This window comes from Microcaecilia unicolor, chromosome 2 (assembly GCF_901765095.1).
Source record: "Microcaecilia unicolor chromosome 2, aMicUni1.1, whole genome shotgun sequence".
NCBI lineage: Eukaryota > Metazoa > Chordata > Amphibia > Gymnophiona > Siphonopidae > Microcaecilia > Microcaecilia unicolor.
The window spans coordinates 364,632,319-364,659,751 of NC_044032.1; the positions used below are offsets into that span (position 1 = coordinate 364,632,319).

General features: G+C 43.7%; 1 protein-coding gene across 5 annotated transcripts in view; it reads right to left on the reverse strand.

The window, feature by feature from the left end:
- PRAG1 (PEAK1 related, kinase-activating pseudokinase 1) overlaps nt 1–27,433 on the reverse strand; it is a 115,566-nt gene that overhangs the window by 21,295 nt on the left and 66,838 nt on the right. For all 5 annotated transcript variants that reach the window (XM_030194527.1, XM_030194528.1, XM_030194531.1 and 2 more), the window contains one exon: nt 24,127–24,278. In XM_030194527.1, the coding sequence (XP_030050387.1) occupies nt 24,127–24,278 (152 nt within the window). The remainder of the gene's footprint in view (nt 1–24,126; nt 24,279–27,433) is intronic.

Genomic DNA, 27,433 nt, shown 5'->3' on the forward strand with positions numbered 1-27,433 from the left:
CAGGGGCTCTCAACCCAATCCTCGGGACACACCCAGCCAGTCAGGTTTTCATGGTAGTGCATGCAAATTTATCTCATGCATATTCATTGTGCATATGCTGAAAACCTGATTGGCTTGGTTTATCCCAAGGACTGGGTTGAGAACCCATGCTCTAAGCTGAGCAACAGTTCTCCAACTGCATTGCTGCCAGTGAGAGGATGCAGCGTCAATATTGACTTTTCAATCTAAGGGCAAGCAGGTTCCCTGGAGTCCTGCAGAGCTTGCCTGTCCCTCACTATGGAAAATGTAATAGTGAAACAGCACCCTCACTCACACACACACACACACACCCATATACCTGCAACAATACAGCTTAGAGGGAACACTGCAATGGGGTAAAATCAGGGTTAGATTACTCTGTCATTTAGAAATGGAGTCATTTGGCAACTTTATACCTCATCATCATTAGTCAGGATTAATCTGTTAGCTATGTCATAAATTACATCACACACTGCATGAACCAATCAGAATCTGTTTTGGACCAATAAAAATAAAATGATGCTGTGGGGTATATAACCTTTGTGAATGCACAGATTCTTTTGTCAGACAAAAAGTTTATTTTTAATGGGGGTAATTTTATTAGGCTTTTTCTGAATACAAAAACCAGTATAGATCAATATTTTTTTTTCCATTTTGCTCACACCTTTTTCAGTAGTAGCTCAAGGTGAGTTGCATTCAAGTACACTGGATATTTCTCTGTCCCAGGAAGGCTCACAATCTAAGTTTGTACCTGAGGCATATGTACATTTATGTCCATATGCCAGCAAGATCATGCATAAGGGTTCCTGGGGTATAGCTGCAATGTAAGCATGCATTTTACAAATTATGCCTGTACTTGGAGCAGGTGTGAATTAGTGTGCTGTTAGGATAATTCATATAAAAGGTGACGAAGTGCTTTATAGATCCCCGAAATATCAAAAATCTCAAACAGGTAAACTGCACAAGGCAAATTCAAAATTACATGCCTGCCAAAACTCCCATTCTTCAAAATAGTTAATCAAAATGTGTCAAATGCAAATTTGTTACGTCCTTTGGATAGAAGCAGGAACCCAACTACTTATGCAGTAGAACAGCCCAGTTCCTTAAACGCCTTCATGCTCCTGCCAAAGCATCAACAGAAAAATAGAGGCTAGTCCCCCTGCACCAGTGTTATGTACAAACAAAAAGCAGAGGGATATAGAACCAACAAATCCACAAATAACATACACAAACAAGCTAGGTAAAAGTTAATCCACAACTAATGTTAAAAATATAAAGCTTATAGCTTTTCACATAAAAAACAAAGCAACACTTCAAAACCATTATATTTTAGAAGATTATTTGACTCCTCCTGAAGCAGGGCCATGTATACTGAACCACAGCTCTGTGTTGAGTGAGTACCGTAATGAGACCTTGGGTACTGCAACAAACATTGAGTTTTCTACAGCTGGTGTTTTAATGAACATATTTAGTTTTGTCTTTGAGAGCTTCAATTGGACTTTATTTAAAAGTTGTTTACCCCTACTCTCTCTTGCTTACATTGATGCGTAGGGTTGTTTTTTGCTTTTTTGGTGCGACATTGAAAAAATAAACCAAAAAAAAAAACAAACAAAAAACGGCCACTCTCATCATTTTGGATCTGCTACTTGAGTCACCTTTTCCCCAGAGACGGTTGCAAATGAGACAGTGATCTCGGCACAGTTCCAGGAACCATGGCAGACACTCTGATTCCTATCAATTTGTGAATTCTCCTGCACCCCCCTATCACTGACTTGTACCAAAGATACAATGAGAAAGTAAGAAGCATAAGGAAGAAGAAGAAGAAAAAAATAATAAGACTACAATGGGGGAAATCTTCAAGTTAAGTAGCCACCAGCAGAGCACTATAGGGGTAGGGGTGGGAGTGGGAAAACAGATATTTTTGGCTGTGGCAACAGGTATTGTTCCTGTAATGATGGGTTCTCACAACAAATTTTTCACATACCATCAGAGTGCAGCTGCCAAATCTTGTCAGTGGTCGCATGTGACAAATGCTGCCTTAAACCCTGAAAGGACACCCAGATCCCCACAATGAATATGCATGAGATAGATTTGCATACTGAGGAGGCAGTGCATGCAGATCTCTCTCATGCATATTCACTTTGGGGTATCTGGAAACCCCCAACTGGCTAGGTGCGTTCTGAGGACTGGATTGAGCGGCACTGCTCTAAATTGATAAAAGGGTGAACACTGGTACTTTACGGTGTGATCTTGTGAAAAGATTTAAATATGCTAAAGATATGGCACCGCATTCATACGATAGATCTTGTTTAAGGTGGGAATGAGCACACTTACTCTACGTATGTCAGGGGGTCCTCAAGGTCCGCAACCCAGTTGGGTTGTCAGCATTTCCGCAATGAATATGGATGAGATCCATTTGCATAGAACGGAGGCAGTGCATACAAACAGATCTTATGCATATTACTTGTGGAAATCGTGAAAAGTTCAACTTGATTGAGAATAACATAGTAGATGACGGCAAAAAAAGACCTGCGCAGTCCATCCAGTCTGCCCAACAAGATAAACTCATGTGCTACTTTTTGTGTATACCTTACCTTGATTTGTACCTGTCATTTTCAGGGCACAGACTGTAGAAGTCTGCCCAGCAATATCCCCGCCTCCCAACCACCGGCTCTGCCACCCAATACTGAGCATCCCAGATGTATGTACTAACCCCCCCCCCCCCACTCCAACCCCCCCCCCCCCCCAAACACACACAGGTTCTAGAAAATAAATTGAAATCACAGATCTTTGATGCTGTACCAGATGCTACCAAAACCAAGTCCACCTCTTCATAAAAATGCCATCAAGTAAAAGGGAAACAGTGAGGACAGCATAGCAGGGGTAACTAGTTACACTCTCAACACAATGGAGTGGGCAGGGGGTGGGGGTGGAATTAGTTGAGTGGTTCTGTTAAATATTGTAACTCTAATCTTTAATGTCTACATACTAGCCCTGAGTCAACAAAGGAGCTAGACTGACACAAATCAATGCCCTACAGCTTTTACAAATGTTTCTGTCAACAAGTGCTGGTCTCTGGAAAAAACGTGCAGAGTGGGCCAGGAGGTGAGGTAAGGGAGGGGAGAGAAAACGGGACTGTGAAAACCTGCACAGCATGTTCTCCTTTCACTGAATTACAGGCACTTTTGAGTCAGAGCTTTGCCAGTCTGTTATTGTTAAGTATGAAGACTAACAAAATATGACCGCTTTCCTACACACACTCACATATCTCGAATTTGCCAAGGTTTCAGGGACAGTTTTGTGTATATCAAGATTTCGATTCTATTCTGTGATTTCTATTCCACTTTTAACTTTTTTTATTTGGATTTATTTACCGCCTTTTGAATGAATTCATTCAAGGCAGGGTACAATAAGATTAAATCAAATATGAGCAATAGACAATTACAGCAGTAAAAACATTCAAACAACAATAAAAAGTATGGCATAGCATACTACTTACAATGCCAACACAATACGTAATATAACATTTTAATTGACAGTGTAGGGTATAAGCAAAGATAAAACATATAGATAAGTAAAAGAGTAAGAGGAGTTAGAAAGTAAGGTGACTAATTTAAAGAAAGTTGCACATGAGGTCAGAAAGTTGGTTAACATATAAGCTGGTGGTTGGGAGGCGGGGCTAGTGCTGGGCAGACTTATACGGTCTGTGCCAGAGCCGGTGGTGGGAGGCAGAGATAGTGCTGGGCAGACTTATACGGTCTGTGCCAGAGCTGGTGGTGGGAGGCAGGGATAGTGCTGGGCAGACTTATACGGTCTGTGCCAGAGCTGCTGGTGGGAGGCGGGACTGGTAAGTTGGGAGGCGAGGATAGTGCTGGGCAGACTTATACAGTCTGTGCCAGAGCTGGTGGTTGGGAGGCGGGGATAGGGCTGGCCAGACTTATACAGTCTGTGCCCTGAAGAGGACAGTACAAATAAAAAAGTAACACATATGAATTTATCTTCTTGGGCAGACTGGATGGACCGTGCGGGTCTTTTTCTGAAGTCATCTACTATGTTACTATGATAGGTAAGAGAGTAAGAGGAGTTAGAAAATAAGGTGACTAATTTAAAGAAAGGTGCACACGAAGTCAGAGAGATGGTTAAATATTATCTCAGCTAGGGTAGGAGTGGATAAACATGTCCTGCTGTAGTAAGTGCAGCCTGTGTCACTTCTTGAGTGTGTGAGACTAACAAGTTAGTTACTTCTTCCATTAAAGGCCTGGTTGAAGAGCCACGCTTTCACCTGCTTCCTCCTGAAGTAGAGATAGTCTTGTGTTAAGCGGAGTGTTTAAGGGAGTGCACTTCAGAGTGTGGGGGCTACCCCGGAGAAGGCTTGTTTGAGGGTATCACATCCTGCAATGTCTTTTGGAGAGGGTGTGGTTAGGGATACTCCTTGGGAGGACCTTAGTGTCTTTGGAAGTGTGAAGAGGATCATCCTATTGTTCAGGTACTAAGGGCCATTTCCTTTAAAGGTCTTGAAGATCAGACAGTTTTAAATTTAGCCCTGTATTGTACTGGTAGCCAGTGACGTTTTTGCAAAAATGGTGTGATGTGGTCATGTCCCTTGCACCTTCTATTAGTCTTGCTGCAGCATTCTGAATCAGTTGGAGCTGGTACAGGCCCTTTGTAGTCGGACTGTTGTAGAGTGCATTACAGTAATCCAGTCTTACTGTATCATGGCATGCACAACTGGGATAAGGTTTACCTTCTCGATGCAAGGAGAGAGGCAGCATAGCTGTCGCAACTAGAAGCAGCTCTTAAAGGCTGCTTGGATTTGGGGAACCAGAGTAAATGTTGAATCTAACTGTATACCAAGGTTCCTGACTTGTGAGTTGAGGGGGAGTTTGTATCCCAAAAGAGATTTTGATGTCAGGTATGTATCCACATGTTAGGGACCCAGACAAGCTCGTTTTGTTTTCTTGGGTTCAGGCAACGTTTGTTGTGTTTAGCCTATTCTTGAATTGATGTTAGACAGGTAATTGCAATTCAAAGCGGATCACAGAGCAAAGAGATATCCCAACCAGAATTCTATAAATTGCGTCTTAATTTCCACATGGAAATTAAAGTGTATTCTATAACGATTGTTTTGCTAATCAGCGCTGTTAATTAGATGCTAACAATTATCAGCATTAATTACGATTTATGCACATAGCTCGCTAAAACGTATTCTGCAACGTTGTGCAAGTAAATTCTAAGTCATGTAGTTGAAAGGGTGTGAGGCATTTCTAAAATCTAAGTGTGTTATAGAATACACCCACTCTCTGCCTAATTTAGGTGTTAGGATTTATGCCAAGTAAAACATGGCATAAATGGCGTGACTAAATTTGGTCATGGGAAAAGGTGCTCAGCGTAATTCTATATACCACGTGGAAATTTAAGTCTATTCTATAAACTTTAGGCATATTATAGAGAATACTCCTTGGTGTATATTCTTTTTCCACATGGAATTTTCAGGCATCATATACAGAATCTAACCCAAAGTGCACATATCCTATATAATAATTTGCACCTCCAACGTTCCATGTCTGGCTGCCTGGGTTCGTAACATCTATTGACGTCAGCCAGCATCCAGCGTTCCATTCCCCCTCACTGTCCCGCCCTCGTGTCAAGACGTAATGACGTCAGAGGACGGAACAGTGAGAGGGAAGGGAACGCTGGAGGCAAGCTGACTTCAGGAGGGATGTTACGAACGGAACGGAAGCCAGCGCCAGCCAGACAACGTTCAGGTACAAATTGAGGGGAGGAGAGAATCGCGGGACATCGAGGGGAGGGACGTAGGAAGGAAAGGGAAGTGAAGGGGAGGGCAGGGCAGAGGAGAATTGATGGACATGGATGGGATAGGAGGACAGTAGAGGAGATAATCGCGGGACACGGATGGGAGGGCAGGGAAGAGGAGAATCGCTGGACATGGAGGGGAGGGAAGAATTGCTGGACATGGAGGGGAGGGCAGGGGAGAAAGGAAAAAAAAAAGGCTTACATGACAGCCTTCCTAGGGCCCGTTTCTTTGTTGAGGAAACGGGCATGGTTCCACTAGTTTATCTATAATATGAGCAAATTTTATCTATAATATACACATATGCACATGTTTTGTTGCAAGTCTAAATGTTTATGGTTTATTTAAAATTTTAATATACCGCCCTTCCTGTGATCATCACAGGGAAGTTTACAACAAAATAAAAACACCACATCTTGTGGAATTAAAGGAACACCAACTAAAATAGGAAAGAACCATTCAAAACACAGAAAATGAACAGAAACAAATGATTCATGGAAATTTGTGGGTCAGTGGATCCGGAGTGCCTGGCCACCATTTGCCGTTACATTACATCTCCAAACACCCTCTGGAAAAAAAAACTTTGTCTTCAGGGCAGTTCAAAATTTAGAGTCTGATAATTCTAAGTGAACTTGGGAAGGGAGGACATTCCAGAAAATAGGAGCAGTGCAATGCACTAGTTGATTCTTGCATAGTGTTTCTTGAGTGAGAAGGGCAAAAATTAAGCAGAAACCCTAAAACAATCGAGTAATAAAGCTCTTCTCGGCTTTTACCCATGTTGCACATTGGGGGGGGGGGGGGGGGGGATGGGGGAAGCTTTTTTGCAAGTGTGTGGTTACTCTCTCAGAGGTAAATTTATGTAAAAAAGCACATAGGTGTATTTTGTACTTTATAAAACAAACATCCATATGTGTCATGTGCCTTTCCTGCCTAGATGCCCTGTTACACCACTACCCTCCCAATGACTATTTCTGGTTATTAAAGGGAATTCTATTAAGTAATCACTACTATTTTTGTGCACATTATGCACAGGCATGATTAGAATCATGCAGGGCCACCGAGAGACAAAGCAGGCCTGGAGCAAACAATGTTAAGGGGAGCCCCCCTGCTGCCACCAACTCCACCCCAGTACTCTAGTTGCCTAGAGTCAGTGAATGACAGGCAGCAGCAATCAAGAGAGACTGCTCTGGCAGCCACGGGTCTTTCTTCCTGCTGTGCCCCACCTATGCGGAAACAGGAAGTTACTTCACAGGAGGTGGATCGAGATTGCTGCTGCCTGCTATTCAATTGGCTCAAGGAAAGTACAGGACAGGGAGGGGGGATTTGGGGTTGAAAGGAAGGAAAAGATATTGGATCTCACCTAGGCCAAGGCTGGGGGGGGGGGGGGCTGTTTGGGTTGAAAGGGAGAGGAAGACACTTGATCTCACCTGGGCCGCTGGATTTGGGCCCTCCTTGAAGGCCGGAGCTGGGGTAATCTTGCCCCCCCCATCCCCCCTCTTGACAGCCCTGGAATCATGACATGCACACATAAATGCCAAAAACTACCTCAGTGCTATCCTGTAAGTACTGTGTAAGATATGTGCATATATCTTTACAGGTAGGTGTACACATAGGCAGAGACTGGGCCAGGTATATACACAGAACTCTACGTGCGTATCTGCAACATCTAAACACAAGCTCTATGGTCACCGTACATGCTTGTGCCAAAATTATAAGTGCTTATCTAAGCTATCACACCAATATTCTATAAAGGAAAACAGGCACCTATGGAATTGTCCTCTAAATCTTCACTCTCTAAAATTCATTTTTAAAAAATCTAATAATTAAGTAAATGCCACTCACACACTGTGTATAATAACAGTCTGTTCTATCTAAGCAAAATGTTCTTAGTTTTTAAAAGATGAGAAGCACAAGTCACTGTATTACTGAGTCCTTCTTGGGGTTGATCCGGTGCTGTAAGAGAGCCAGGACTCGGGAATAGTTTATTTGAAGGGATCCAATGTGGTACATCTGCAGAGTTAACACACTGTACTTGCCCGAGGTTGGGCATCGACCCCCTTTAGTATATTTCTAAGCTTACATTTGGCACAGTTCTGCTCCTCTGGGAACTGTGCTTGTCCCTGGGGTAACCACCAGAGATGCCCTTTCTTTTCACTCCTGATTCTGTTTCATTTGCTCTTTTGTGTGAATAATTATTTTTTTTTACAGTCATAAAGCTTTTGCTATCTTTATCCATCCACTCCCCTAGGTCCAGTCTCAGAGACTGGTGGTGATCCACAGCTCGGCCTTGTGATTCTGAGGAGAGAAAACCTGAGAGCAGCCTTCATGTCAGCGGGGCAGGACGGCACAAGCAAGGCTGATCCTACAACTGAGCAGCTGTGTTTTCCACATATGACCCTGCTTTTCAGCCCCTCCCAACCTACAGAAATGAGTCCCCGCATTGAGTCTCTGTACATGGCCCAACATCCCCCACAGGTCACCCCTGGGAATAAGGCTACCAAACTGACCCCTAGCTATGGCTAGCCAAGCACTGACGTTTCCAATATTACTAACATCAGGAGTAAAATTTTCTGTTTATTTTGAAAGACCTGTAGTAGAGTAATACACTTAAGGGTACAAAAGTGGGGTTACATCTAGAAAAAGGCCAAGTGCAGCTATATTACGCAAATGTTTTAGGAACAAACAAAAGTTTAAGTCATTTGAATGAATGGTGTTTATTTTCTGGCTTATTTTCGAAAGAGAAAGATGCCTATATTTCGACCCAAATCGGGAGATGGGCGCCCTTCTCTCATGGGCACCCAAATCGGTATAATCGAAAGCCGATTTTGGGCGACTCCAACTACAGTCTGTCACGGGAACGAACAAAGTTGACAGGGGCGTGTCGGAGGCAGGACTGGGGTGTGTTTATCGGCCGAGGAGAGATGGGCGCCCTCGGCCGATAATGGAAAAAAGAAGGGCGGCAGTAGTGAGAATTTGGGCTGCTTTTTTTTGGACCCTTTTTTTTCACAAACAAGTCCACAAAAAGTGCCCCAACTGCCCAGATGACCACAAGAGGGAATCGGGGATGACCTCCCCTGACTCCCCCAGTGGTCACTAACCCCCTCCCACCAAAAAAAACAAAAAAAAACAAAACAAAAAACTTTAAAAACTTTTTTTTCCAGCCTGTATGCCAGCCTCAAATGTCATACTCAGCTCCATCACAGCAGTATGCAGGTCCATAGAGCAGTTGTTAGTGGGTGCAGTGGACTTCAGGCAGGTGGACCCAGGCCCATCCCCCCCTACCTGTTACACTTGTGCTGGTAAATGGGAGTCCTCCAAACCGACCCCAAAACCCACTGTACCCACATCTAGGTGCCCCTCTTCACCCATAAGTGCTATGGTAATGGTGTAGAGTTGTGGAGAGTGGGTTTTGGGGGCGATTTGGGGGGCTCAGCACTCAAGGTAAGGGAGCTATGGACTTCGGAAGTATTTTACTTTTTTTTTTTTTTTTTTTTACTTTTTACAAGTGCCCCCTAGGGTGCCCGGTTGGTGTCCTGGCGTGTGATAGGAACCAGTGCACTACAAATACTGGCCCCTCCCATGACTAAATGCCTTGGAGTTGTTCATTTTTGAGCTGAGCGGCTTTGGTTTCCATTATCGCTGAAAACCGATACCACCCATCTCAAATCCGCCCAAATCCGATGCATTTGCCCGGCACCAACCATATTATTGAAACAAAAGATGGACGCCCACCTTTTTCGAAAATATGGTATGTCCCACCCCTTCACGGACCCGTCCTCGGAGATAGTCGCCCATGGAGATGAGGGTCCGCGTTCGATTATGCCCCTCTGTGTGTTAACTTCCTAATTGAGCGCTTTTTTTTTTTATTTAAAGAACCCATAGATGCTAAGAAATAAGTCTGAAAATGACACACACTTTGGGGAAGGGTTCTCTCTCTGAATATATGGAAGGTTAGCAAATAGCTATGAAGCTTTTGCTCCAGGAATTATTTCAAGCATAAAGGAGATGGCTAGTAGGAAAAAAAAAAAGTCAGACTATTCTGGGATTCGCTTTTCCTTCTGTTACAGAAATTAGATTTAAAGCTGTTTTTTTCCTCATTCATTTCATTATCTAGTAGTTCAGTTTTGGAATTTTCTTCCTGTTGGGTTTATCTTTTGTGGCCTTTTCTAAGCTTTCATAAGCAGGCCTTAAAAACCTATTTATGTACATCTATACAATTACATGTTTTAATTTTTATTTCTTTTGGATTATTTGTAATTCCTGATCATTGTATCCTAATTGGAGAGCTGGTCCTCTTGTAATGTAATGTAATACTAATTTAACAAGGGAAGCATGAGCCAAAAAAGAAAATGGGTGAGAATATTGTTCTTTAACTCCTGCAGGATAAAACCTAGACTCTACAGCAGAAGTTTTCATTGTAAGGTTTGGTAGCCAGAAGCAGCTCCCTGACTCTTCTCACTCCACATCCCCCCCCCCCCCCCCCCCCACCCACTACACAATCTCCTTTAATCTTTTCTGGAGGCTTCCTGCTGCTGTCACCTCTGAAACAGCCATTCTTCTGGCACTATGTTATTGTTCACAATAAGTTTGAGCCATGTGGTACCTAAATTCTTGTGACTGAGAATCTCATGGGAGTTGTGGCACATTGCACAGCTAAAACTCACTGAGTTGCTCGGTGCTGGACAAACACAGAACTGTTCCAGAGGTTTGCACCGATAAACCTCTGGAGTAGGTTAGACGGGAATTATATAGGGCAGCAAAGAATCAGTTTCAAAGAGGTAAGCGTTAGGAAAAGACTGTGGAAGCGGTGGGTGGGTGGGGGGCGGGGGTAGGAAAAAGAATGAGTGCTAAAGTAAACTAAGGAGATGAAATGGAGGAGGGGGAGAACAAGAGTGGGTTGGAGATGGTTTGAGGGAGAGAGAATACAGGGAAGGAGACTTTTTGTTATATGGGTTTCTCAGAGTCCACCTCAGCAGCCACTATGTTTGCCAAAGTGGCCCAGCTTGAAAAACAGTGAAAAATCACAGCTCTAAGGACAAAGACCCTGCCTCCTCCCTGGATGAGTTCAAGTGTACTGAGTTAATAAAATACATGTAGAAATACCACACTAAGGGGTAGATGCATCAAGCAAACGTAAAAAAATCAGAAACGTTAAACCTTTACCGAATTTAAAATAACGAAGCATGCTCCAAAAACACAGCCCCAAAAAGTTTGGTGCGGTATTGGAAAGAACGATGCACCAATCCCCGTCGGTAATCGGCTCGTAAAGCATGCGCAAAGCAGCCAAGCGTTATGCTGGCTGCTCTGCGCATGCCAGAAACGTTCAAAACACAGTCAAATCGCAAGCACATGGCTCCCAAATCAAAATAAAATAAAAAAGGATCGGGAGGGGCAAGGGCGCTCATCAGGAGCGTCCTGTACGGACGGCCTTGCCCCCCCCCGCTGCTCCCCGCTGCTCCCCCCACCCCGAAAAAGCAAACTTCTAGAAGCCCCTGCCCCCCTCCCTTCCTCACTACTCTCACCTAAGCTCCGCCTCCCGACATCCTCCGTCCGTGCCCCGCCCCCTTTTGGGGTCGTCGCCGCCATTCCCCTCCTCCATCGGGCCCCCCTTCCTCTTACCGGGCCCGTGCAGCGCCTCTCTCCTCTGTCCGAAGGCGCTGCACGGGCAAGAAGAACGCTGAATCAGCTGATGCCTGCCTTCGCCTAGCTTCGATAGAGCGTCTTTCTCCTGCTGGGCCCGCCCCTGTCTGACGTCAGTAACCTACGTAGGTTACTGACGTCAGACAGGGGCGGGCGCAGCAGGAGAAAGACGCGCCATCGCGAAGGCAGGCATCAGCTGATTCAGCGTTCTTCTTGCCCGTGCAGCGCCTTCGGACAGAGGAGAGAGGCGCTGCACGGGCCCGGTAAGAGGAAGGGGGGCCCGATGGAGGAGGGGAATGGCGGCGACGACCCCAAAAGGGGGCGGGGCACGGACGGAGGATGTCGGGAGGCGGAGCTTAGGTGAGAGTAGTGAGGAAGGGAGGGGGCAGGGGCTTCTAGAAGTTTGCTTTTTCGGGGTGGGGGGAGCAGCGGGGAGCAGCGGGGGGGGGCAAGGCCGTCCGTACAGGACGCTCCTGATGAGCGCCCTTGCCCCCTCCCGATCCTTTTTTTATTTTTATTTTTTTATGTGTTTTCTGAGGTCCTTTGGACCAATCACAGCGCTTTTAGCTCTGCTAATGCGCTGGGATTGGCTCAAAGTTTGTTTATTTTTTCACTTAACACTTTTTCCTGGCACAGAGCTGTCCTAACGAGAGGTCCAGACCTCTCGTTAGTTTTCCTGCCTTTTTCCTGCGTAAAGGCAATCGGAAAAGGTTAGTGCATGTCGTTTCAATGGGGTTTTCACACTAATTGCTCATCTACATTCCGTTTTCGTTAGCTGCTACTACCGTCGAAAAATAGGCTTTAGTGCATGGAAAGGATCGGAAATTCTTCCTTAAGGGCTCATTTAACGATGAAAAACGTTTAGTGCATCTGGGCCTAAATGTCTACTAGTGGAGAATCTAGTCATCCAAGGGCTCTCGTTCTACATGAGAAACTCCTCCAACCTGCATCAGAGAAGTAAAACCTGCCAGGGAGAATGTAAGCAAGCAGAATGTGGTTCTGGTGTCCCTGAATCATCCTTGTACTTGTACTATCACCTTATGGCAACACAGTTGATCATGAGGATGAGTCAGAGTTGGGCACAGACTGAATTTAGCCTAGAGGAAAAAAAAAACTGAAAGGGCTTGGCCAGAGTTTGCAAAAAGCCCAATTAAAGAAAAAGCATGGCAGAAAGAGAAACATGATGTGCAGGACGAGACACACAAGGTCGGAATGGTCTTAAAGCAGCAGGACTAACCAAATGCAGCAAATAATTTAGGGGTCCTTTTATCAAAGTGCATTAAGCAGTTAAGGTGGAAATTGATGCAAACTGGTCCACGCTAACAATTAACGCTGCAGCTCAACACTTAGGGGTGAATTCTATAAATGGCGCCTACAAAATTGGCTGGGTGCGGTTTACAGAATAGCGCTTAAGTGCAGGGGGTCATGCATAAACTTAGGCACATCCATCTGCACCAATGAAAACATGGTGCAAACGCCCCCGCCTAAATTTACGTGTGGAACCCCCTTACTCTATAATTGCATGTGTACCTTGAATCCACGCCCATGCTCCACCCTGAAACGCCCACGTCCTTTCCATTTCTATGCTCCCTTTTCCAGTACATGCATAAAATTCAGGCTCGGGTCATGCACCTTAATTTACATGTGTACATGTTGATTTCAATTAGCGCCAATGATTGCTGGTTAAAAAGCCAATTATTGGCACTAATTGGCTCCTTATTCAATTAAATTGCAGGTGCAATTTTCGGCAACTTTTATACAATCCGGGGGTTAGCATGTGCTAGTTCCTGCATTAACTGAACGGTGCAATGGGATAGGGAATAGGTAGGACTCAGCCTGGCACTTATACACAATACGGTTATATGCATTAATACAGAACGTGTGAAGGGGAAGTCTATAGCTATGAGGCTGCAGCTATGTGCCCTTTGCACAAGTAAATAAAGGGAAATGTAACACTTGAAAAGGAGCAACACTGGGCCTTCAAGACTGAGACAACAGGAGTATTTTATTGATAAATGACCCGACACGTGCCGTGTTTCGGCGCTAAACAACGCCTGCCTCAGGGGTCAGGATTTGGTTTGTAATGTATATATGTCCAGTGCCTCTAAAAATGAATGAAGAAAATCTTTAGAGCCAAGCGTTCCTGTTGAACAAGACAGCCACAATGTAGAAAATAAACTCCTGTGTAAGCCGTGTCTTTTACAAAAACAGCTTATAGAAGACAAGGCTTACACAGGAGTTTATTTTTTACATCGTGGCTGTCTTGTTCAATAGGAACGCTTGGCTCTAAAGATTTTCTTCATTCATTTTTAGAGGCATTGGACATTTATACATTACAAACCAAACCCTGACCCCTGAGGCAGGCGTTGTTTAGCGCCGAAACACGGCACGTGTCGGGTCATTTATCAATAAAATACTCCTGTTGTCTCAGTCTTGAAGGCCCAGTGTTGCTCCTTTTTTTGTTTGTATACTTTCTATGCATGCTGTATACCCTCTCTGTTTGGTTTAAATGTAACACTTGCACATGTAACCACCCTAAGAACTGTACGGGGGCATGCACATGGAATGGCATGGGCAGGATATGGGGGTGACTCCTCCTCGTACAGTGTGCTAAAAATTAGACACCAAAAACCTGGTAGTCTACAGTAGCAAACCCATATAACTTAATCCATGTGATCGGACTCATTGCTGTTTGGGCTATTTTTGTTTATTTTAGTCACCTGTTTTTAATGCCCTAGGTTTAAAGAAATAAAAAAAAGGAAAATATGTAACTTAAGGTGTGTTTTATCTGAATGTGAAAACAATCCACGACCACCTAAACTTCAGAAAATCACTAAAAACCAACCTCTTCAAAACGGCATTCACTACAGATCCAACATAAATCCCCACACCCAGCCACACAACTAAACCAAAAACCGTACTGGACAATATACAACCTCCCTCCTTTCGACCCTAATGGAGCTTGGAATACATCTACCTTATTAGAACACAACATAACCTTGCATCTGATCTCTACCGGATTTGGCAAACACCTTACGGTACTGTGTAAGCCACATTGAGCCTGCAAATAGGTGGGAAAATGTGGGGTACAAATGCAAAAAATAAATAAATAAAATACTGGCATAAGTTGGCATTTACATGCCAACATTTAGGGGCACCTACTTACACCATGTTAATAGCAGGTGGAAATGCATGAGCTTATCGTGCGTGGGCAACCAACAGTCTATACGTTGCGCACACCCATGCCCCTCCCCAGGGCCAGCTTAACCACTAGACCAGGTGAAGCTCTGGCTCAGGGCAACAGTGAATAAGGGCACCAAAATACCCAAGCCTCTAGCTTCACCTGATCTTCAGATTAAGCCTTTTCTTCCCACCCACCCCCCATTCAGTCTCTCCCCTTCTCTCTTCCCCCTCCCTGTGGGTCCAGCACTGCTCCCTCATCTCTCTCTCCCTGTGGCTCTGTAAAATTTACATCAGTCATCATCAGCAGCATGATAGGCTGCCTTCAGTCAGCCCCTAGGTCTTCCCTCTGCCATGATCCACCTACAGGAAATTGCATCAGAGGAGGCAGGATCTGGCAGAGGGAAGACCCAGGGGCTGGCCAAAGGCAGCCTGTCATGCTGCTGCTGGCTACCAAGGTAAATTTTACAGGACCGCAGGGAAGCAAAAGAGATGCGGGAACAGTGCCAGACTTGCAGGGAAGACGACAGAGGTGGGGGGGGGGGGGGGGGGGGGAGAAACTGGACTGGGGGGGGAGGGTAAAGATGCTGGTCTATGGGAGGGGGAGATGCCAAACCTGTTAGAGGGAGGGGAGATGGAAGTGGGGGGGGGGGGGTGCCACCAAAGCAAGTTGGCCCTGCCCCTCCCATGTGAATGCCCCCTTGCTGTTACACACTAGAACACTTTGGTGCCAAAGTTACAGAATAACACCTAAGTGCACTTGTGTGTATACCCGTTTTTCACCCCCATTTTGGTCCGGATTGTTGTTTCTGTGTCAAATTGATGGACTGCATAGAAAGAGAGGGATAAGACGCAACCCTGCCACATTAAAGCATTGTGGTTAGCAAAATATGAGGCTCTATTCACCACTTCAACTCCTAGATTTCTTTTTTTACACATACACACCTGACATGGCCATATTTCGTTAAAGGGGCTGCTTCAGGGGCGAATGGGTACTTGAACGTTATCGGATTACCCATATACATACCCACAGTTGCTGTATAACAGGTCTATGATTGGTGTAACTGCAGGCATGGAAATATTAGACTATAGAAATGCAGCTACAGAATAGGTGCTCTCTAAGCTGCATCGGGGCACCCGCTTATAGACTTTCCATCTAAGGGCATCTGCTTTATCTGCAATACCGTTCATGTGTGTTAAGCTTATGGTTTCTACGCTAGCTGCAGGGGAAGCTGCTGGGCCTGAGCCCGATAGCTAATGCAGAGGCTTTGCAGATACGGTTACCTGGTCTCTTTGATTGTACCTTACACTACTACTACTACTACTACTTGACATTTCTAAAGCGCTACTAGGGTTACGCAGCGCTGTACAATTTAACATAGAAGGACAGTCCCTGCTCAAAGGAGCTTACAATCTAAAGGACAAATGTACAGTCAGTCAAATAGGGGTAGTCTAGATTTCCTGAAAGGTATAAAGGTTAGGTGCCGAAGGCAACATTGAAGAGGTGGGCTTTGAGCAAGGATTTGAAGATGGGTAGGGAGGGGGCCTGGCCTCTTTGATTGTACCTTACACCCGCTTCACGTATTCTCCAGTCACTTATGGATAATAGGCTTGTTATACCTCACCCTTCTAAGGCATGATGGGAGTCTACTCGATCATCTGCCTTTTTTTTTTCTTTCTTTCTTGCACCCGCACTCTGGAACTTGCTTCCTCAACATCTAAGGTTAGATGATTCCTATGCATCTTTACAAGCTTCCTTGAAAAACAATTTTTCAAACTAGCTTTTGTACTGGGATGTCCTTTCTGGTTGGATTTCTGTGACGGGTGGGGGGGGGGGGGGGGGGGAGGGAAGCAAGCATACAAATCTTTGTTTTATATGATTGTTTTTTTTAGACTTTAAGTTCGATGTTTGTGTGTCGTTTGACTAGTCTTGAATGGTTGTGCTTTCCTATCTGTTTTACGGCATTCCAGTTAATTATTATAGGTTTGTTTTTATGTTTATTTTATGTATTGTACGCCATTTCATTTTGCATGAAATGAGAAGTGGTATGGCAAACTTAATAAACGATATCACATATTACTTTTAATACACTTCTCAACCAGCAATTAATCAAGCATTGTTAAAATCTCCTCCCCATTTTTAAGAAATGTATCGTCGTCTGTTACTATGAAGGTGAATTTATAACGAGCTGAGTAACTTACCTTATGGATAACAGTGGACATAAATATGTGGCTGTATTTGTATGCCCAAAACGCCTGGCTAATTTTTATTTATTTGTTTGTTGCATTTGTATCCCACATTTTCCCACCTATTTGCAGGCTCAATGTGATTACACATAACGCAAAACAAAGAGGACACTTCAACCCTATGAAAACAATCCAGGCAGAAAAAAAACAGGGATGGACAAATGGTCTTCTAGTAGGATACAAGGGACACACTTAAACGTAAATAGAAAGTGCCTGTATTGGCAAATATCACGCCAACTCATTTAGGTGGTGTTGTGCACTGCTGTGTGTCCAGCAATACGGATTTTATTGTATATGTGTCTTACAGCATCAAAATGCAGCAACCAATGTGTATTTTGGCCTCTTTTATTACGTCCATTATCAAAGCAGGATTCTCATAAGATTGTGACTCCTGACGCAAGTGCAATGGCACTGAAACACAGGTCTGTGTTGAGTCCTGATACAGTTGGTATTTCCTGATAAAGACATTTTCTATTTACTTATAAGTGTGTCCCTTGTATCCTACTGGAAGACCATTCATCCATCCCTGCTTTTTTTTTCTGCCTAATTTTACACATATGCAGAAGCAAGTACTATTCCCTCCCCAACTTCGTTCCCCGGAATATCTCTCTGTTCACACTGGATGTGCATTTGTTTGGGTGCCTATAGCCTCTGCTGTTTTTATAAAGACTGCATCTCACTAAGAATGTAAAAAAGACAAAGCGGATCAGAGAAAAAAAAAATCACCAAAATAGAGTGGAGTCTGTGCCAGGAGACGAGACTTCAAGACCTGAATATGTATACTCTTGAGGAAAGGAGTGACAGAGGAGATACGATACAGATGTTTAAAATATTTGAAAGGTATTAATGATGAAATAAACATTTTCCAAAAATGGGATGTGGAACTAGGCGACATGAAATAAATTGTAAAGAAGGAAAATGTAAAAGCAACATCAGGAAATACTTCTTCACAGAGAAGGCGAGGGATGCTTGCAATGCCCTCCTGGTGGATCTGGTGGGGACAAGAACAGAAACAAAATTCCAAAAAGCATAAGATAAACACAGATTATCTCTATTACCATTCAAAACAAAATGAAATGATTTTCATGCTAAAAAAAAGCTTGGGGGGGAGGGGTGACCTGCATTAAGCGGCAGTTACAACCCTAAACATGAATGGGGGGGGCAGTAAACTTATTAGATTGTAAGCTCTTTGAGCAGGGACTGTCTTTCTTCTATGTTTGTGCAGCGCTGCGTACGCCTTGTAGCGCTATAGAAATGCTAAATAGTAGTAGTAGTAGTAAACTTGCACAAAGCAGCAGTTACGACCCTAACAATAAAAGGGGGGGTGAACCTGCAGGAAGTGGCAATTACAATCATAATCAAAGTGGGGGGGGGAGGGAATAAACCTGCACAAAGCAGCAGTTACATCCTTTACCAAAAAGTGTGTGTGTGTATGGGGGGGGGGGGGGGGGGATAAACCTGGATGAAGCAGCAGTTACAACCCTAACCAAAAAGCAAAATGGGGTAGGGAGAGGAATAAAATTGCAGAGTCGAGATTGTACAGAGCAGCATTCTGTCAGGGTAAACCCCAGCTCAGTCATTGCACAAAAACCTCTTGGGTAATGCAATCAACATTCACAGGAAAAGTGAAGTCACTCAGCACTATTACGTTTGTTACCTTTAAATTGCTATATATTCTAAAAGAATTGGGTAATTGACGAAACAGCTCACTAACCACCTCAATAAACATTCAATTCTGCACGAATCTCAATCAGGATTTCGATCGAACTACAGCACAGAAACAGTACTAGTAACTTTAATGAATAAATTTAAACAAACAATTGCAACTGGCAATAACATACTTCTCCTGCAATTTGACATGTCCAGTGCCTTCGACATGGTCGACCATGGAATATTATTACACATCCTGGAATACTTTGAAGTTGGAGGTAATGTTCTTAACTGGTTTAGAGGATTCCTGACAACAAGATCATACCAAGTAACAACTAACGCGGCAATATCAGCCCCATGGATACATGAATGCGGATTGCGGAGTTCCCCAAGGATCCCCCCTCTCACCGACCCTCTTTAACCTAATGATGCTACCCCTAGCCAAGCTATTAGAGAATCAAAATCTCAATCCATACATATATGCAGATGATGTCACGATTTACATCCCATTAAAACATGACCTAAAGGAAATCGCAGATAAAGAAGGCCAAGAGGGATTACGAAAAAAAGATAGCATTAGAGTCAAAAAAACATAGTAAAAATTTTTTTTGTTATATTAAAAGCAGGAAGCCGGCAAAAGAATCGGTTGGGCTGCTGGATGACCGAGGGGTAAAAGGGGCGATCAAGAAAGACAAAGACATAGCGGAGAGACTGAATGAATTCTTTGCTTCGGTCTTCACCGAGGAAGATTTAGGTGGGATACCGGTGTCGGAAATGGTATTTCAAGTGGACGAGTCGGAGAAACTTACTGACTTCACGGTAAACCTGGAGGACGTAATGGGGCAGTTCAGCAAACTGAAGAGTAGCAAATCTCCTGGACCGGATGGTATTCATCCTAGAGTACTGATAGAACTGAAAAATGAGCTTGCGGAGCTACTGCTAGTGGTATGCAACTTATCTTTAAAATCGAGCGTGGTACCGGAAGATTGGAGGGTGGGCAATGTAACGCCGATTTTTAAAAAAGGCTCCAGGGGAGATCCGGGAAATTATAGACCGGTGAGTCTGACGTCAGTGCCGGGGAAAATGGTAGAGGCTATTATAAAAAACAAAATTACAGAGCACATCCGAGGATATGGATTACTGAGACCAAGTCAGCACGGCTTTTGTGTGGGGAAATCTTGCTTGACCAATTTACTTCAATTCTTTGAAGGAGTAAACAAACATGTGGACAAAGGGGAACCGGTTGATATTGTGTATCTGGATTTTCAAAAGGCGTTTGACAAGGTACCTCATGAAAGGCTACAGAGGAAATTGGAGGGTCATGGGATAGGAGGAAATGTCCTATTGTGGATTAAAAACTGGTTGAAGGATAGGAAACAGAGAGTGGGGTTAAATGATCAGTATTCACAATGGAGAAGGGTAGTTAGTAGGGTTCCTCAGGGGTCTGTGCTAGGACCGCTGTTTTTTAATATATTTATAAATGATTTAGAGATGGGAGTAACTAGCGAGGTAATTAAATTTGCTGATGACACAGTTATTCAAAGTTGTTAAATCGCGACAGGATTGTGAAAAATTACAAGAGGACCTTACGAGACTGGGAGACTGGGCGGCTAAATGGCAGATGACGTTTAATGTGAGCAAGTGCAAGGTGATGCATGTGGGAAAAAAAGAACCCGAACTATAGCTACATCATGCAAGGTTCCACGTTAGGAGTTACGGACCAAGAAAGGGATCTGGGTGTCGTCGTCGATAATACGCTGAAACCTTCTGCTCAGTGTGCTGCTGCGACTAGGAAAGCAAATAGAATGTTGGGTATTATTAGGAAAGGTATGGAAAACAGGTGTGAGGATGTTATAATGCCGTTGTATCGCTCCATGGTGCGACCACACCTTGAGTATTGTGTTCAATTCTGGTCGCCGTATCTCAAGAAAGATATAGTAGAATTGGAAAAGGTGCAGCGAAGGGCGACTAAAATGATAGTGGGGATAGGACGACTTCCCTATGAAGAAAGATTAAGGAGGCTAGGGCTATTCAGCTTGGAGAAGAGACGGCTGAGGAGAGACATGATAGAGGTATATAAAATGAGTGGAGTGGAACAGGCGGATGTGAAGCGTCTGTTCACGCTTTCCAAAAATACTAGGAGTTACCATTGATCGAAATCTCACACTTGAAAATCACGTGAAGAATACAACCAAGAAAATGTTCCACTCCATGTGGAAACTCAAAAGAGTAAAACCTTTCTTCCCAAGAGCTATCTTTCGGAACCTGGTTCAGTCAATGGTATTAAGTCACCTGGACTATTGCAATGCACTTTACGCTGGCTGTAAAGAACAGACCATCAAGAAACTTCAAAAAGCCCAGAATACCGCAGCCAGACTCATATTTGGAAAAACAAAATATGAAAGTGCAAAACCCCTAAGAAAGAAACTACACTGGCTCCCTTTTAAAGAACATATTGAGTTCAAGATCTGCACGATTGTTCACAGAATCATTTACGGAGATGCCCCGACCTAAATGCTACACATCGTGGACCTACCACCCAGAAATGCTAAAAGATCTTCCCGCACCTTTCTTAACCTACACTTCCCCTAGTTGTAAAGGTCTAAAATACAAACCAACACACGCGACCAGCTTTTCTTATATGAGTATGCAGCTGTGGAATGCACTTCCATCTCACTTGAAATCGATCAACGAATTAAGTAACTTCCGCAAATTTCTGAAAACCTCTCTCTTTAACAAAGCCTACCACGAAAACCCATAACCAACTATAATACAACACCTAGCCACCTTTATTCAGAATGTATCCTTCTGCTTGACCAAATCCTCCTGTTCTCCTTGACTCTTTGTAACACCAATTGTATTCTTTACCCTGGTATGGAGATACCATAACAGGTCTTTGTAAGCCACATTGAGCCTGCAAATAGGTGGGAAAATGTGGGATACAAGTGCAATAAATAATAATAATAATAATAATAATAACAGGTCTACGAGCTTTAAGACCCCTATAAATACCCATTAGGTAAGAGAGACGGGGGTGGGGGTTAGATGTTATTACTCCAAAACACTCCAGCCTTTTTTCTTACTGTCCCCTTACCTATAAAACCAAAAGAAAAAAAGCAGATCGAAAAAAGACAAAAAAAAATGGAACAGGAGGGTAACAGAAGAAGTGGTTTATTACAAGTTGTAATAAACCACTTCTTCTGTTACCCTCCTGTTCCATTTTTTGTCTTTTTTTTGATCTGCTTTTTTTCTTTTGGTTTGCTATTTCTGTGGCAGATCTTTGCCTTTTTTTGTTTCGGTCCCCTTACCTATAATAGCCAGGGGTTCAGTAGCATACACCTAATTAAGCAACCTAGTTTCGGTTCTCAGCTCCTGTTCCTGCTCTTTTGTCTGGGTGGATTTAGGAATGCTTCTTAAGTTACACTCATCTCTCCCAGAGGGCAAGAAACCAAACACTGTAGCATTTCCAAAATCTCAGAGTGTGCCAACTAACTGCACAGGAAGCAGCCCTATCTGCACCCTTTTCACCCCTGAGCTACAGACTATGCAGTATATACACAGCCCATAGGAGGACTAGAGAAGTGGAGGGTGTGCACTGGATAGGGAGGAGAACAGATACACTTTCGCAGAGGTTAATGAAAAGCAGAGTGGGAAAGTTTTCGGCAAGTATCAAAAATATCTTTGCTCGACTTGTGTCAAGCTCCTTCGTTACCAATCAGCTTCCATCATCTCCTAAAGTTCACCTGCTTTAAACACTACCCCCCCCCCACCCCGCAGTCAATGCTTATCAACCTTTTCCTGTGGCTGTGACTCCCAGATGTGCACAGATCTACATCTATAAATCAAATTTGTAATAGTCAGAAATAAAAATTAAAAAGCGGGGGCATCAATTACTAGACACACATGCTAGCCCAACACTATCATATCTGATTCATTCTCTTGTACCATGTGATTTATTAGAATTTTGTATTTGAAGGTGCCTCCCCCATGTTTGTTAGTGTTGAAGGCTGGTATTAGGAGGTGAGTTTTTCCACATTATTTAGATTGTTTTTGAGATTTTTTTTGTTGTTGTTGAATAGAGAGGATTTGATTCTGTTTTTTTATTTTAGGACCGTACCCTGATGAAGCTATTGGTGAAACATGGCCCACGCTGGCAGCAGGTCCTTTTTACATGCTAAGATAAGTGATTTATATTGATGTTTGAGACTTTAAACTGTTTTTAAAAATTCATTAAACAATTAAAAAATTGACATTTAAAGTTTAAAAAAGGCCGATGAGGAGTTAAGCAAGCCATGGACCTATGTGTTTATGTGAAATGTTAAGTAGTAGTAGTAGTATTGAACCAAAATAGTTTAGATTTACATCTATGGAAGTGGTTACCAAACCTGTCTTGTGGGAATCCCAAGCCAGGATATCCAAAATGAATAATCATAAGAGATTTGCATGCACCTCTTCCACTGAATGAAAATCTCTCTCATGAATATTCATTGTGGATATCCTGAAAACCTGACTGGCTGGGGGTTCCCAGGACGTCAGGAGTCAAGACTCACAGAAACAGATCAGTGAACGTGCCAGAGACCAGCGCTGAAGACGACTTCGGCTGGCGGGGGTTGGGGACCCCGCCAGCAAAGGTACCTGGCAGCGGGGGAGGAGGAGGCCAGGGCTAAATCTGTGGGGGCCCATGCCCCCACCTAGTTACGCCCCTGAACCTCAGTACCAATGGCGGCAGGGCAGGGACCATATGGGGTCTCACACCTTATATAAGTTTGTGCAGGCAGTGTCTCTACCTACATTTTAACACTGGAGAATTTAGCCAAGTCTCCTAGCAGTGTTAAAAAGATTAAAGATACAATTTTCACGGCAGTTTTATGGACGGAACAAAGTGAAATAAGAACATGTTCAACTTGCTTATAAGGTCATCCAATTAAGTTTCTAGTGCCCAGATGATCAAAAGCAAATGTGGGTGCTAAGAGGCCAATAGCGCCGTACTAATGCCCGCGTTTGCTCCCGCATGATGATCAGAGCAGGCGAGCATGTGTAACAACGCGCTCGCCGGGTCTGACCATTAATTACATGCAAATGAGGATCTCCCGCATTCCTTCCTCAGGATCAGCAGGCAGCGCACCAAACCCTACGCCAGCTTGGAGCTGGCATTAGGGTTTGGAGGAATGGGGGAGACCAGGGTTTAACAGGTCTGGGATTTTCTCCCACCCACTCAAACACAAGGCCTGAAGGTCCGGTGGCTATACAGTCTAACTGCATTGGCACTGCCCTAACCCATTGGCTGCTTAGTGGTGGCCACAGTGACAGACAGTGACAGACTGTTCTACAGCTGATAGCTGCTCCTATGGCTATGCAATTGGGGCTTTTGAAAAAAATGAAGGGGGGAGAGGAAATGAGAGCAATTGCTCAATGTGCTCTACCTCTCTTCACATTACCAGGCAGCTGGTAAGAAAGGCTTGTATAAGCGCCCTGTCTGGCTCTGAGCCCTAGTGGGCTACAGCCACTGTAAGCAGATCCCCGTGGGTCAGCTGCAAAGACTGTTCCAGAGATCTGAAAGCAGACTACAGGTTTCTCACCTCCCTCGGTCCTCGTGTCCGAAGCCAGGCTGTCTGTGGAACCAGCAATGAAGCGAACGGTGGGAGCTCTGGAAGGTGAAGGCAGGCTTTCAGTAGAGCCATGACTGAATTTCTCCAACTCAGAGCTGCTCTTGTTCATCTTTAGGATATGCCTGAAACCAACAAATCAAAATACAAACTAGATCATTTTCCTTTTTGAAATATGATACATAGAGGCAAGATCCAGTAAGGACTGCATTGCTTGTTCCAGAATGAACAGATAAATACATTTTTGTAACACTTGAACGTAAATTTAATTACTGATAAATGAATAATGCAGAATTATTTTCTGTTCCTCTTAACCCAGCATTCCTCTCAACCTCCACTGACAACAGCACAGGCAGTTCAAAGAAATTAAAAAAAAAACAAACAACGCATTTTCCTGGGAGCCAGACCCACATCCAGCACTGGCAAAGGCTGAGAAGCTCCACAAGAAAACGAGCCGCACTGGAAAAAACTAGGGTTTTTTTTTCTAAAAGAGATTAAACATTTTATCAAATTAGATTTGAAACACACAAGAAGCTGCTGTAGCCCTCACCACCAATGAGGAAAGTTTAACTGGTGCTCTGTACATCACCCTGGTTGAGAAGATTTTTTGAATTGCCCTACTGGGTCAAACAATGTTCATCTAGCCCTGTATCCGCTTCCAACAGTGGCCAGTACAGGTCACAGGCACCTGGCAGTGTCCCCAAAAGTAGCAAGTTTCCATGCTACATAATAACCTCAGAGATAAGCAGTAGTTTTCCCAGGTCTACCTTAATAGGTTTATGGACTTTATCTCAAAAAGGTTATCCAAACTTTTTTTTTTTTTAACCCAGCTATACTAACTGCTCTGATCACACCTTCCAGAAACAAATTCCAGAGCTTAACAGTATGTTGAGTGAAAAATGTTACTTTTATTTCTTGTAAATGTATTACTATATAACTTCATAGCGTATGCCTTTTTTTTTTTTATAGACGTTATCTCCCTTCAGCCATCTCTTCTCCAAGCTGAAGAGCTCCAGCCTCCTTATCCTTTCATCATATAAGAGTTGTTCCATTCCCTTAACCATTTTGGTTACCCTTCTCTGTAATCTTGTAAGTCTTCTGTACCTCTGAGAAGCAGTGACCGGAACTGCATGTAATACTTGAGGTGTGGTTATAACATGCCATCTGAATGTGCAAGTTTCCAAGTTCCTCCTGCAATTTCTCAAAGTCTGCTAGTGTTTAAGCAACTTTGAATAAATTTGGTGCCATCTGCAAATGGCAACCTCACTCATTTGCTCCTATTTCCAGATGACTTATAGATATGTTAAAAAACACCAGTTCCAGTACAAAATCCTGTGGCACGCCACTACTCACCTGATTGGCCATTTAAATCTATACTTTGCTTTCTTTTAACCAGTTCCCAGTCGATAAGAGGACATTACCTCTTATTCTGCAACATTTAAATTTCCTCGGGAGTTTTTCATGAGAGACTTTCTTAAATGCTTTTTGAAAACCTAGATACAGTACAACAACCAACTCAACCTTTATCCACATGTTTATTCATGCCTTCAAAAAAAATGTAGCAAATTGGTGAGGCAAGACTTCCCTTGGCTGAATCCATGTTGACTTTGTGCAATTAAACCATGTTGCCTATATGTTTAGTAATTTTATTCTTTATAATTAGTTTCATTTATTTTGCCTGGTACCAACATCAGGTTAACTGCTCCCTAGTTTCCCAGGTCACCCCTCTAGTCCTTTTAAAAAGTTGTCATTACATTGGCCACCCTCCAATCTTCAGGTACCTTAGACAACCTTAGTTCACGTCTTTTCATTGGTAGCTTAAGATGAGTTGTATTACTACTAATCATTTCTATAGTGCTACTAGACAGCTGGATTTAGGTACAGTAATCATTTCTCTGTCCCCAGGCGGCTTACAAAGTCTGCTATTTCATAATTTTTTTTTTTTTATTCAGGGCTGGGAGCATGTTGTGTGTCACAACTATTGCTCTCACCCCAATTTAACAGACCAAATTTGGGTTTAGACACGACAGAGTAAGTGCAGACAGATCCGCTGAGAGACATAGCCAGGCCCGGGCAGAACCGGACCACTGCAAGCTGCTTCCCCCTCCCTCGCACTGCAGCTCCCACCAGCCTGCCCCCTTACCCTTCTGTGTTTGACTCCGGGGGGGGGGGGGGGGGGGGGGGGGGGAGCGCCAGCAATCCAATTCCTGTGTGCCTGCTCCCATGGTCTGTCCTCTCCTGCTCCTGTTCGTGCTGGGAGTCAGGATCTGGATGATTGCATTAACGCGATATCGCACTAATGCAATCATTCAGGGGAAGGGAAGGACAGACCCGGAAGCAGGCAAGAAGCAGCTTGCTGGCGCTAGGCCCGGGACCCCTCTTGGAGGCCATGCCCAGGGAATTTTGCACCCCCTGTCCCCCACCCCTCTTGGCAGTCCTGAGTGCAGAAGCAAATTTATCAAAGTCTTATAAAAGAAAGGGCAATGGATTTTTGCTGCACCAAGGTGTTCCGCAGATTAGAAGCAGATCGTGTAGATCCTTGGGCTTATGTCTTGTACCAGCAATGGAGTCAGAGAATGTGTGCATGGTCACATCAGGGAAGATCACTGGGATTCAGGATGCATTTGTACACAGTCTCACACGGTAAAACAGATTTACTGCCCATCTTCATTTGGTTTACTATGGTGCTCATTTTCAAAGCATATAGAATTACAAAGTTACATAGAGGGGCATTTTCAACACTGCATCTAAGTCGGGCTTTGGTTGTTTTGCGCTAAATGAATCAAATCCGAATAGGAAATATACCCATTTTCAAAAAAAAAAAATAGTCTTTTTTTTTTTCCTTCAAAAATACCATTTTGAAGAAGGTTTTCTGATTTGTGCATTTATCTTTTTAGGTCATTTTCGAAAACCAAAACAAAAAATCCACAAGTTAAAAACACACAAAATCAAGCCACTGGGATTTAGGAGGGCCAGCGGTTTTAGCAGACTGGTCTCCCAGACACCCCAGGAAAGCAATGGGGCACTGCTGTAGACTTCATATCATTGCTCCCTTATTTTGTCTGCTGAGCCCTCTAAAACTCACCCAAAACCCACTACCTCCAACTGTACACCACTACAATAGCCCTTATGGATGAAGGGGGCACCTATATGTGGGTACAGTGGGTTTCTGGTGAGTTTTGGAGGGTTCACATTTTCCACCTCAAGTGTAAAAGATAGGAGGATGTATGGGCTTGGGTCCACCTGTCTACAGTGCACGGCACCCACCACTAGACTACTC